The sequence below is a fragment of the Pangasianodon hypophthalmus genome, chromosome 16 (genome assembly GCF_027358585.1).
Source record: "Pangasianodon hypophthalmus isolate fPanHyp1 chromosome 16, fPanHyp1.pri, whole genome shotgun sequence".
Lineage (NCBI taxonomy): Eukaryota > Metazoa > Chordata > Actinopteri > Siluriformes > Pangasiidae > Pangasianodon > Pangasianodon hypophthalmus.
Window position 1 is genome coordinate 24,748,567 of NC_069725.1, and position 12,500 is coordinate 24,761,066.

At 38.0% G+C, this 12,500-nt stretch overlaps 2 protein-coding genes across 3 annotated transcripts in view; both read right to left on the reverse strand.

Annotated features, from left to right (window-relative positions):
• The window catches only part of cfi (complement factor I), a 10,466-nt gene extending 7,114 nt beyond the window's left edge, over window positions 1-3,352 (reverse strand). The window contains exons 1-4 of one of the 2 annotated variants that reach the window (XM_026921395.3): window positions 3,248-3,352; window positions 1,236-1,247; window positions 665-715; window positions 194-229 (exon numbers count right to left, since the gene is read on the reverse strand). In XM_026921395.3, the coding sequence (XP_026777196.3) occupies window positions 194-229; window positions 665-715; window positions 1,236-1,247; window positions 3,248-3,307 (159 nt within the window). In that variant the 5' untranslated portion in view covers window positions 3,308-3,352. The remainder of the gene's footprint in view (window positions 1-193; window positions 230-664; window positions 716-1,235; window positions 1,248-3,247) is intronic. The other variant, XM_053240508.1, reaches the window with a different exon arrangement.
• Window positions 3,353-3,796: 444 nt separating this feature from the next.
• Window positions 3,797-12,500, reverse strand: part of LOC113530579 (tetratricopeptide repeat protein 39B) — a 20,144-nt gene continuing 11,440 nt past the window's right edge. The window contains exons 14-19 of the mRNA XM_034312203.2: window positions 11,965-12,056; window positions 11,734-11,854; window positions 11,288-11,399; window positions 10,610-10,727; window positions 10,396-10,512; window positions 3,797-9,885 (exon numbers count right to left, since the gene is read on the reverse strand). Coding sequence (XP_034168094.2) covers window positions 9,789-9,885; window positions 10,396-10,512; window positions 10,610-10,727; window positions 11,288-11,399; window positions 11,734-11,854; window positions 11,965-12,056 — 657 coding nt within the window. The 3' untranslated portion in view covers window positions 3,797-9,788. The remainder of the gene's footprint in view (window positions 9,886-10,395; window positions 10,513-10,609; window positions 10,728-11,287; window positions 11,400-11,733; window positions 11,855-11,964; window positions 12,057-12,500) is intronic.

The window sequence follows — 12,500 nt, forward strand, 5'->3', positions numbered from 1 at the left end:
ATATTCTACATATCTTCCAGGTTATATGTACGTGAGCAAAGTGGAAAACTGATAATGAACGTATTGCTGTAACTCTGCGTATTGCTTTGTGTTGTGTTCATTTCCTCTTTAGAATGAAAAGCGCTACACAAATTAAAGTCATCATCAAACTCCAGCTGAGATGAATAACAACGAAAATAAAAGTTACACTCACCGGTGGGTCTTCTACTACCTGTTCCAGGTGAACCTTCTGAACACAGAAAAAAAAAGGGGGACAGGAAGCCCATCTGAACACAATCAAGCATTCATTTTTACATTTTTATTATTTCTTTTCATATTCTACATATCTTCCAGGTTATACATACAAGTAAGATAAAAAAAAATTGACTATTGCACCTTTAATCAGGTGCAGCTGATGTTTCATTGTGTAAATAAATCCTGAAGGGCGGTTTTAAGTGATTTAAGTCTTTGCTATTTGAAGAAAAATAAATAATACAAGTTCATGTAACTCAAAAAAATGAAAGTTAATGACCATTATTTTTTTTATTTTTGTCATGGCGAATGTTGGTTTTATCAGACAAAATATAAACATCGGACTCATCTGACCTCGGCTCATCGTTTACTGTCAACTAATGAGAAACCTCTGCTTTACTTTTTTTAATTTAAAACAGAAAGTAAAACCTACGGCATGTTGTTCAGTCACGGCATCTTGACTGGGCACGTCGTCTGTGAACTTCTTCTCCCAAACCGCCAAAATAAACACATAAGCAATTAAACACACACTCTGCTGTAACACACACTCATTTCACTCTTACACATTTAGTAAAAGTGTATATTTATTATCATTTTAATATTTTTTCCTAATTATGTTTCATTAACTAGCTAAGCTGTGTCGTAGCTAACGTTTTGTGAGCTGTTAGCGTTTATGCTTACAGTAACTTTAATAGTAAGTCTCTTTAGCTAAGTTGTTAGCTGTACTGTTTTATCTATATGTTGCCATGGTTACGGAGTGATGCTCTTAAAGTTCTCTAATGTTAGTTGGCTGTTAGCTAGTGATTTTTTGTACTAGTATGATATGATATTTTTTGATATCACGTGAGCAAAGTGGAAATCTGATAATGAACGTATTGCTGTATCTCTGCGTATTGCTTTGTGTTGTGTTCATTTCCTCTTTAGTAAAAAAGCGCTACACAAATTAAAGTCATCATCAAACTCCAACTGAGATGAATAACAACGAAAATAAAAGTTAAACTCACCGGCTGTCGCTCCTGAACACACACACACACACAGACACACAGAGACACACACAGACACACACAGACACACACAGAGACACACACAGACACACACATACACAGTCTTAATTTCATTATTAATCAGGTGTTTAATTTCTAAAACTACAAAGTTTGTCAATATTTAATGGCGGTGTGATGAAGTGTTGTTACTGTTATCACCCTGAACGTTGATTATTTTCCTCGAACAGCACGTCCCCAGGTGTTTTATTCCTCTTACACCACAGCAACTTACCAACAATTACAATTTTTATTTATTCAAGAACAACACGCTATACTTTTTATCTGTTTATATTTACATTTAAAGTCTGTGAAACAAGTTAATTCCTGTTGTCGCTTACGTTATAGCAGCTATAAACACTCGTTCCCTCACCAGCGTCTTTTTATTCTCTCTCCAAGTTAATAAGAGAAAAAAACACAGCTTGTTCCGCATGTTACTGAGAAACCGCAAAGAAGCGTAAACTCCTCTGTCCTGAAGATGTCGGAAAACTTACAGTTCCAGCTTTACCTCTGACTGTTACAAAGCGCTGACACTGGAGACTCCTTCCAGAAATTACATAAACACTTACAGAAAACTTCACCATATCAACGATTACACGTTTTTTAAAATTCTGTTTATTATCAGTGGAGCGTCCGGTGTACACGTCCCTGTGAATGAGCTGTTACTATAGAAACGATAGCATATTAGACCCAGCGCATTAATATAAACCTGCACTAATGTCAGAGCTGCTGTTATAGAAAACTAATCAACACCTTCCGACCAATCAGAGTGCAGAATTTAACAGCGCTGTGGTGTAGATAAATATTTCCACACCAAGCCCAGCTGTATTGTATGCACTGATTAGGAACAAAAGATTCACTGATTCAAACATTCACTGACTCACTGAACGAATCTCAGTCATGACCATAAGATTCACTGATTCAAATACTGATTCGCTGAACAACAGGGAAGTGAATCTGAGTCACGATTAAAAGATTCACTGATTCATCCATCTGTAGCTCAGTGCGTCCTGAACTTTTAGGATAAAAGACCCCAAATGGCCATTGTGAATTTTCTACAAGCTTTCACCACTCTACATTCTTTTTTAAAATTCCAGATTTACAGTTTAGGATTACTGAAGCATCTGAACACTTTATCAGGTCAGTAACATATAACGTAAGTGAGTAAAAGCCAAAGGAACATTCCCTGCACTGGCTTACACGTCTACTGGCAAGAGTAAACCTGCGTGTCTTCGCACAGCTTTTGTGTGTCACATCCAGCTTCAAACCCATACATCAGCAATAAACAACATTCTAATATAAATTTGAAAGAATAAAACAAAAGAAGAGATTGTGGGTGAGAAACCTCATTTGTAAATCACATGACCCCTAGTTTGGGAATCTCTCTCAATCTCACTTTAGTGAATCATCCACATTAATCAATAAAGAGTGAAGAGCAGATCGTTTATGTGAATATTGACTTTTCATCATCGCTGTCATTGTTACACAATCATGCACTCACACACGCAGATCCTTCTCAGCTGCATTTCATCCCAAACCATGTAAATTATCATGAAAATGAGCAAAAACCAATAACACATGCACCTTATAAGTCATATTTTGAGCTTAAACTTGTGTAAACATGGTGTGGTTTTTTGGTTTTTTTTACTGTAACATTATATTTTTATCACAGTGTAAAAAAGGTTTTCTTGAGCAGGCCAAGTTTTTTTCTGCAAAACAAACGTGATGTCTAACCTGGACTTCGTCTTCTGTTCCTGAGTTGCAGCTAACAGATTTTAAAATATTAATTTTTGCACAGTTGAGTGTTTAAAAACAGCCTTATTTTATGGATGATAATAAAACACAAAATCAGCTACAATCTAAAATCTACATTGAAATTTGTAGATTTTAAATCAGTGGACTCATAGACTTTGTGTTTATTGTACACACTAGTGTTACACTTAATAAATATAATAAATAAAGATGTCAGGACTCACCGTGCACCCGAGCTGCAGCAGGAGGACAGAGAGAAGAAGAACGAGTGTAATCCTCATCATTCTATCTCTATATCCTTCTATATCCTTCTATCTCTCCTCTCTGTCGTCTTCTCTCTGTCCTTTATCCAGCTGAACCCCGAGTCTTTATTTCCCCAAACAGACCTTCAGTAATCATTAACTTCTGTAAATACACACCGACGACCTTACTGGAATATTCCATCACATAACACACAATAAAGCAGACAAACTGTGTGTGTGTGTGTGTGTGTGTGTGTGTGTGTGTAATTAATTAACTTAGGTTTAATTTATAGGACTAATTTATCAAGCAGCATACTACAGTACTAAACAGTATGCTAGTGTTTATGTATAGAATAAAGGCTTCACCTCTCACTGTACACTACTAACAATAATAAACTGTACAGTAATAAACAATAATAAACAGTAAAATACAAAACATTTTCTTACAAGCACACACGTGTTAGTGTGTTACAGAAATAAGGATTGATTATAGCAGAAAATATCTTTTAAAACGCACAGAGAATAGTCACATCACAATCAGAAAGGGGGCAAAAACTTTTGTAACGTAGATTTGTTTTATTTATTCATTAATAATATCTTAACATAGATTATTTGAGCATTTCTGTTGACTGTGATAATGAAGGAAAAAGGTGTGAAATCAAAAACACTACATTTCTTCTTGCTCTAAATTATAATTCTTCTTTATTTTTGTCGTAAGGGTGTACAAACTTTTGCAACTTGGCTCAACAGGTATATTTCTATGATGTGTTTTATTCGATTTTTTTTTACACATTTTCTGATCAACATTTGGTGTTTAACTGAAATAAAAAAAAACATACAGAATCAAAATGTGAACAAATACATGTAAAAAGAAAACAACTTTGTACTTATATCATTATACTTTGTACTATCATTAATAATTAATATTTAATAATTAAATGTTGTAAAGAAATAAAGATGCAGGCTGAGTGGTGATGAGTGAGAAACATAAAATCAGACGCTATCATGAAGAGACTCGGGCTGCGTCCCAAACCACAAACAACTGCACTACACACTACTTAACAGCCTACACACCCTCTTCTGCATGACTCTATACCTTAACACTTGCCCACTATTTAATACAGCAGTATGCATTTGGGATGCAGCCTTAATCCTGTATAAACCCCATCACACTGTGGTTTACTGAGGTTCAGGACGCAGCCTCAATCCTACAGAATCACACACGCACACTATTTAGTATGCTAGTATGCTGTTTAGGATAGAGTCATACTCCTAAAAATGAACCTTCATAGCATACTAGTTAGTAGTGTAGTGTGTGTTTTGGGATAAAGCCTTAGTAAAGACAACCTGCGCACTATTTAGTACAGTAGAGTGTAGACTGGAATTCCTATAAATCGTATAAATCATCGTAGTGTGCAGTTTGAGATGGAGGTATTATTCCGATAATCGAGTCGAGAACTACTTCTCTGTGGTGTATCGTCTCTTTACGTTCTCATAGCTAACGGGTTGATCATGTGACCTCGGTGTGACTTTTCTGATCACACTCACACAACATAAACGCTGATATAAATAAAACTCTGTCCTGCGTAGCGATATATACATCTATCTGTACATCTGTTTATTCATATATTTATTCTTCTCATCGCATCGACCAGCCGTACAGTACACGGAGCTTCACCTGGAATAAACACAAGGCAACTAGGAGTCTGCGGCGTCTGATATGCAAATTATATGCAAATTAGCAGGAGTCGGCTGATGGAGAAAGGGTCGGACGCAGGCGATGTAGAACCGCTCTCAGTGTTCTGCTCTGCTACTGATACTTTCATGTAGAACATGTTCCTGGAAGGACATTTCTTTTAGCCAAACACTGCTGTCTGATGTCATCAGCGGGTGCCTCAGACTCCGCCCACTACTGAGCCATTTTGAATGACTGCAGAATTTCTGAATTACCATCTCATAAGTCTGTTTATAATCACTCAGAGTTGAGGTAAGTGCTCAGTCAGGAAACTACACACAGACTTGTTAATATTCAGAGAGTTACGTGAGAGAATGACGTACACGGAGCGGAGTTTGTCTAAAATAGAGCCGCGTCTGAGGTACGAGTGATTCTGACCTCGAACTTAAACACATTCTTCTGCGATATCGACACGAGCGAGCAGTTTAAAGGTGGTCTAGACGCCGTTATCTCAGACACTTCTACTCAAGAAAAATCTGAAGCCGCGGAGGTGTGAACTACGCGCAGGTGATTTTAATAATCTGAAAGCGGAGCTCAGAAATTCCACTCAAGCAGCCGCGTAACCCAACTCTGAATACCAGCAACTTTCCTGGAACTTTCCTAACTTTTGGACTTAAGTTGCGAATGTGAGTACAGCCCTGTGTCATGAGACTCGCACTCCGCACTGTACTGCTTGTTTTTGTTTTCTCCCTGAGCTGCCACCTGATTGGTCAGCGATTAAAAAACAAAAAACGCATGTGATATCACTCAGCGTGTTTTTGTTTTTTAAATGTAACTTTTTTGCAGCTTCGTCAGCAGCAGCACTTTGTAAAAGCCGTCAGCTTGCTGGAGGAGCTTCATGTCATATGTGCTGGTGTTTGAGGAAAAAAACTAAGATCGCTTGTTTAGCGTGTTTTACTTAAAGTAACGGATATTGTACATTTATTTTTATGAATATGTGCGTATACAATCTGCATAGTAAAGCAATGGAGAGATTCGTGTATATATTTACATTATAGTTTATGATTAAATTTATACTAAATTCTTTTTTTTTATTTATTCTTTTTTCATGTTTCATGTCACAACAAAGTGATCGAGAGAAACTCCTCCTGATGTACCTGAATATTGCCTTACATCTAAAGACAGACAGAGAGAGAGAATAAAAGAGAGATAACAATCAGTCTAAACCCATTATTATTATTACTATTATTATTATTATTATTATTATTATTACCGTTCTACACAGAGCTGGCGAGTGATTGGATGAGGTGAGATCATGAATATTAATGAATCAGTACACAGAGCTGGAGTGTGACTGGATGAGGTGAGATCATGAATATTAATGAGCCAGTACACAGAGCTGGAGTGTGACTGGATGAGGTGAGATCATGAATATTAATGAGCCAGTACACAGAGCTGGAGTGTGACTGGATGAGGTGAGATCATGAATATTAATGAGCCAGTACACAGAGCTGGCGAGTGATTGGATGAGGTGAGATCATGAATATTAATGAGCCAGTACACAGAGCTGGAGTGTGACTGGATGAGGTGAGATCATGAATATTAATGAGCCAGTACACAGAGCTGGAGTGTGACTGGATGAGGTGAGATCATGAATATTAATGAGCCAGTACACAGAGCTGGCGAGTGATTGGATGAGGTGAGATCATGAATATTAATGAATCAGTACACAGAGCTGGAGTGTGACTGGATGAGGTGAGATCATGAATATTAATGAGCCAGTACACAGAGCTGTACAAAGAGCTGGCGAGTGATTGGATGAGGTGAGATCATGAATATTAATGAGCCAGTACACAGAGCTGGAGTGTGACTGGATGAGGTGAAATCATGAATATTAATGAGCCAGTACACAGAGCTGGAGTGTGACTGGATGAGGTGAGATCATGAATATTAATGAGCCAGTACACAGAGCTGGAGTGTGACTGGATGAGGTGAGATCATGAATATTAATGAGCCAGTACACAGAGCTGGCGAGTGATTGGATGAGGTGAGATCATGAATATTAATGAGCCAGTACACAGAGCTGGAGTGTGACTGGATGAGGTGAGATCATGAATATTAATGAGCCAGTACACAGAGCTGGAGTGTGACTGGATGAGGTGAGATCATGAATATTAATGAACCAGTACACAGAGCTGGCGAGTGATTGGATGAGGTGAGATCATGAATATTAATGAATCAGTACACAGAGCTGGAGTGTGACTGGATGAGGTGAAATCATGAATATTAATGAGCCAGTACACAGAGCTGGAGTGTGACTGGATGAGGTGAGATCATGAATATTAATGAGCCAGTACACAGAGCTGGCGAGTGATTGGATGAGGTGAGATCATGAATATTAATGAGCCAGTACATTGAGACAGTGTTGCGGTAAATGTGTATCTACACTCAGCTCCAGAATTATCAATGCAAGAATTGTGACACAAGGTTTTATTACTTTTTTTGATTGATAATTGTAATTTTTTTTGTAGAATAAATTTACATCATTTAAAGGTTAGATTTCTCTCATGTATACTCAGTGCGAGATTAAGCTAATTAACCACAAAGACTTTTTTTTCATAACCTTTCTTTTAAACTAATCTTTATCAAGCGTGCCAATAATTTTGGAGCTGACTGTAACCTTCAGAATCTAATCTCCAAAATCATCTAAACCTCAGGATCTTAACTGAATCTAAATCTGATCTTCCAAACATATCGTTATGTTTTAATAATCTGAAGGATAAATTTCTGCCTAATTTTTCGGTTCTATAACGTACCAAATCTGAGAAAGTTAAAATCTAATGTTCCTCAGTTTCATTTTCTGTCTAATTTTCCAATTTAAAAATTTACGTCTGATCTTCTATCCTTTGGTGTCTGAATTTTCTGATTCTAGAACAGGCCAAATCTTACAATTCTACAGTTTTGTGTCTAATCTTCTTAATGTATACATTTAAAGTCTAATCTTTTAAGTTTATAATTTGTAATTTATCTACATTTATAATCTTTTCATTAGTAATAACTTTTAAACGTATGAATCCGTGTCTGATCTTATAAATCTATACTTTCACGTGTATGATTTTGTGTCTAATCCAAACCAAAAGAAATGTAACATTTCCTTTCTAATGAAATAAACAATTTCAGAATTCCTAGAATAAATAATAGAAACAATTTCTAGAATAAATAATATTTCTGATCTGCTCCAGAGCCTGAGTATTATGGGATGGATTTCTCCTGACGAATCAGGACCTTTAGAAGACGCTGTGCAGATTTTATGGTGATGAGAATATTGTGATAATACCGTGATATGTATCGTGTAACTGATGATCAGCGTAAACTCTGCGCTACTGCATCTCATCTCATCACACAGCATTACGAAAATATATATATATAATTTACACAAACGTAAAGTACGCAAAGCTGAAATGATGCAGTGAGGCTCGTTTAAAAGGTACGCAATAAAATATTAAACACCATACAGTGAGCCACACAGAGGGGTGAGAATGCACACACACACACACACACACACACACACACATAAACAGAAATGTTTGGTGTGAATAAAACAATAAAAGATCCTGAAAGCAGCCATCTTGGATTTTAGATTTGAGTAAATATTCTTCGTAACAGTTTTTCTGCGATACTGCGCTGATGAACCGCCTCCCACTTCCACCAGGTTAAGAGTCGCAGCTATTACGTCATCATTTGTGGGCGTGTCCTAATAACAATCATCACGATTAATTCAGCTATTTCCTTCAATAATAATATTCAATATTCCAACATCTCGCCATACTGTTTCACATGTGTCTTATGCAAATCATTTGAACTGCTCTATGAGTTGTCATGGCGATGAAGAGAACCAATGGAAAAGCACGGAGCTGTTCTTGATCAGACGTCGGCATCAGCACAGCGTCAGTAACCGAAGCTTTATGATTGTCTAAACTGTGCTAGAACTTAAACTAAAAATAACTCATTTTAATCACCAGAAAAAAAAAAACTTTAAAGCTGCAGTATGTAACTTTGGGGCGTTGAGTGATTTGGTGACATCTCTGGTGTAAATGTGTTACTGCAAGTGAAATCTTTTCATAACATCACGTGCTCCTCTCCTGTGGAGAATGTAAAGTAAAAACACGTTACGTTAATTTCCACGTACGAAAAACGTACGACGAATTCAGTCAATTTAGTCGCAGCCACATTTCCATAGTCGAAGGTTTAATTGCTAGCTGAGCTAGTTATCCGAGAGCGTGAAAACATCGCATCTTTTCGAACTGCTGCAAGCACCAATGATTGGCTAGTGTTACTGTGATTGACAGGTGAGTGAGGAAGCCCCGCCCACTCAGAGAGCAGAACCGACTCATAAATGCTTCTCAATGCTAATTTTTAAGCATAAAAAAGGTTTTAAAAAATTCATACTGCAGCTTTAACTAGAACAAGACGAAGGCAGCCATGTTGGATTTTGCTTGATTTTTTCATTTTTGCTCATGAGAAAAAAAAAATAGAAGATAAAAAGAAAATTAAATAAAATTTATACACCATTCTCCCTTAATTATATAATATTTCTATAAACAACTAAACCCCATTTCAAGTTTTGACCTGCTGAGGTACAAGCATGTGTGTGTGTGTGTGTGTGTGTGTGTGTGTGTGTGTGTGTGTTCTAACGTCTCCTCTCTGCTAATACACAGAAGAGGAAAAGCACTTTGGTGTGTTTTTCTAGACGAACGTTTTACTCGTCACTCGTTACAGTACTGTGATGATCAGGATGATGTCGCTCCCATCGTAAAGGTCAAAGGTCAGGGTGTGACGTGCCCGTTGCTATGGCGAGTTGACCGGAGTACCTTTCAGGCTGTTCAGCGCTGCGTGGATGCGGAAATGCAGCCGAGACTCCATCGAGTAATCCTTATAATTCATCCTATATTCATTCATAAAAAACAGATTAAAATTTAATTATTATTTTATTTTAATCTGCTGAGAATTATTAACATCAATAATAAATAAATTAATCAAAATGGTGTTTAATATAAAACCTAAAACATAACAGTAGAATAAAATATAACATGCCGTAAGTCATTTAAAAAACTAATACAAACTTTTATTTTACTTTTACAAAATTCTGAATAATTATCAGTAATCTGTTATTTTTACTGAAATGATTTTAACAATGAAATTATAGGATTCAGCACATTATTAGTTCTTGTTTAAAAATGTATTAAATTTAATTTCTTTTTGTTCACTTTTTATTTAATTAATTTATTTTTTAATATTTGTTATAAAAGTATCATTGTATAAAAAAACAACTTGTAATTAAATTACTAGTAGTGTGTGTGTATGTGCGTGTGTGAGTGTGTGTGTGTGTGTGTGCACGTGTGCATGCGTGTGTGTGTGTGTGTGTGTGTGCACGTGTGTGTGTGTGTGTACTCACTTGGCGTCTTCGATGTATCTGGTTGCCTTGGCGACATCTCCCTGCAGTTTGTAGAGTAAACCCAGCTCATAGAGAGTGAAAGGGATCAAATAATGATCATAACGAATCCTCTTCTCACTGTACACACACACACACACACACACACACACACACACACTTCAGTATAGGCCACACACAAACATCCTGACTGTATGTAACACACACACACACACACCTTGCAATGACTTGTGAGTAGCAGAGCTCCGCCTGCAGGAACCTGCCCAGATGTTTCAGACACAAACCCTTCAACATCTGCACCAAACACTCGTCATCCGTGTGATACTCTGTGGGCTCTGTGACACACAAACACACACACACATACACACATACACACATAAACAGACACACACACACACATACGCACACACATACGCACACATACACACAAACACACACAGACACCAGAGATATAACTCAGAATCAGTGGTTTTGGTTTAATTGTTTAGTTTCACAGTGTGTGAGAGAGTGAGAGAGTGTGTGTGTGTGTGTGTGTGAGAGAGAGAGTGAGAGAGTGTGTGTGTGTGTATGTGTGTGAGTGTGTGTGTGTGAGAGAGAGAGTGAGAGAGTGTGTGTGTGAGAGACAGAGAGAGTTTGTGTGTGTGTGTGTGTGTGTGTGTGAGAGAGACAGAGAGAGTTTGTGTGTGTGTGTGTGTGTGTGTGAGAGAGAGACAGAGAGAGTTTGTGTGTGTGTGTGTGTGTGTGTGTGTGTGTGAGAGAGAGACAGAGAGAGTTTGTGTGTGTGTGTGTGTGTGTGTGTGTGTGTGTGTGTGTGTGTGAGAGAGAGACAGAGAGAGTTTGTGTGTGTGTGTGTGTGTGTGTGTGTGTGTGTGTATGTATATATATATACACTCACTGGGATTGTTCCTCAGCTGTTCCTCTGCTTTCTCTATAGTGATCAGTAAAGCCTCTGTGGCGTCCGGCTGCTTCCCCACAATGGCGAACCCGTTCCACACGTACATCATTTCCTGTTACAGGAAAGCACTTCCTGTTACATCACTTCCTGTCACAATAATTACTTAATAGCCTCTTTAAAGATCAAACTCACAGGAAACAGTTAGTGACTTGGTGTAATTACTGCAACATAGTGTAAATAATTATGTTCCAGTGATTATGACTGTGAATGAATTTCACACACACACACACACACACACACACACACACACAAACACACGCTCTTATCTCCTGCTGTACAAACAGGAATACACATTATTAGTCATACACAGGATTTAACAGAGAGTCCCAATCACCTAATGTATGTGTGTGTGTGTGTATGTGTGTGTGTATGTGTGTGTGTCTCACCAGTGCAGGGATGACTAGTTTGACAGGTTTGGCTCCTGAGTATCGGCGAGCTTTCCTCACCGCGAACTTCTCAGTGGGGATGGACTTCCCGGCTAATCGCTGCTTCAGCCCCTCCACCTGCCTGCACACACACACACACACACACACACACACACACAGAGGATATTAGATGTGAGTGTATGTAAATAAATGAGATTGGAAGGGCTGTGTGTGTGTGTGTGTGTGTTTTACCTGAATAAGTCCACAATGTCCTCCCCAGTGTTCTTCACCTCGTCTTCACTCATCATGCTGAGAATAGCAGCTTTCTGATACACGTAGATCGCCTGCACACACACACACACACACACACACACACACACACACACACACACACACACCATCCTCACATGAGATTTATTACTAAAACCTTCAGGTTTGACATCTGTGCACTGTACACTAACACAAACTGTACAACAAAATTAACCACAAACTTAAAGTGAACTTTACTCTGAACTTTAACGCGAGCTGCTGCGTGTGTGAGACTCCACTGACCTTCTATACGCCTGTTTCTATGGAAACAGAGCCAAAGTTAGGCTAAAAACCGCTTTATACACACCTGCACTACACAGGGCCAAACGTAACGTCTGCACCCCACAGACCGCACTACACGGGCAACAGAAAGCCGTTTAGGAGTGTATAATGTGTGTGTGTGTGTATGATGTGTGTGTGTATGATGTGTGTGTGTATGATGTGTGTATATATGATGTGTGTATATATGATGTGTGTGT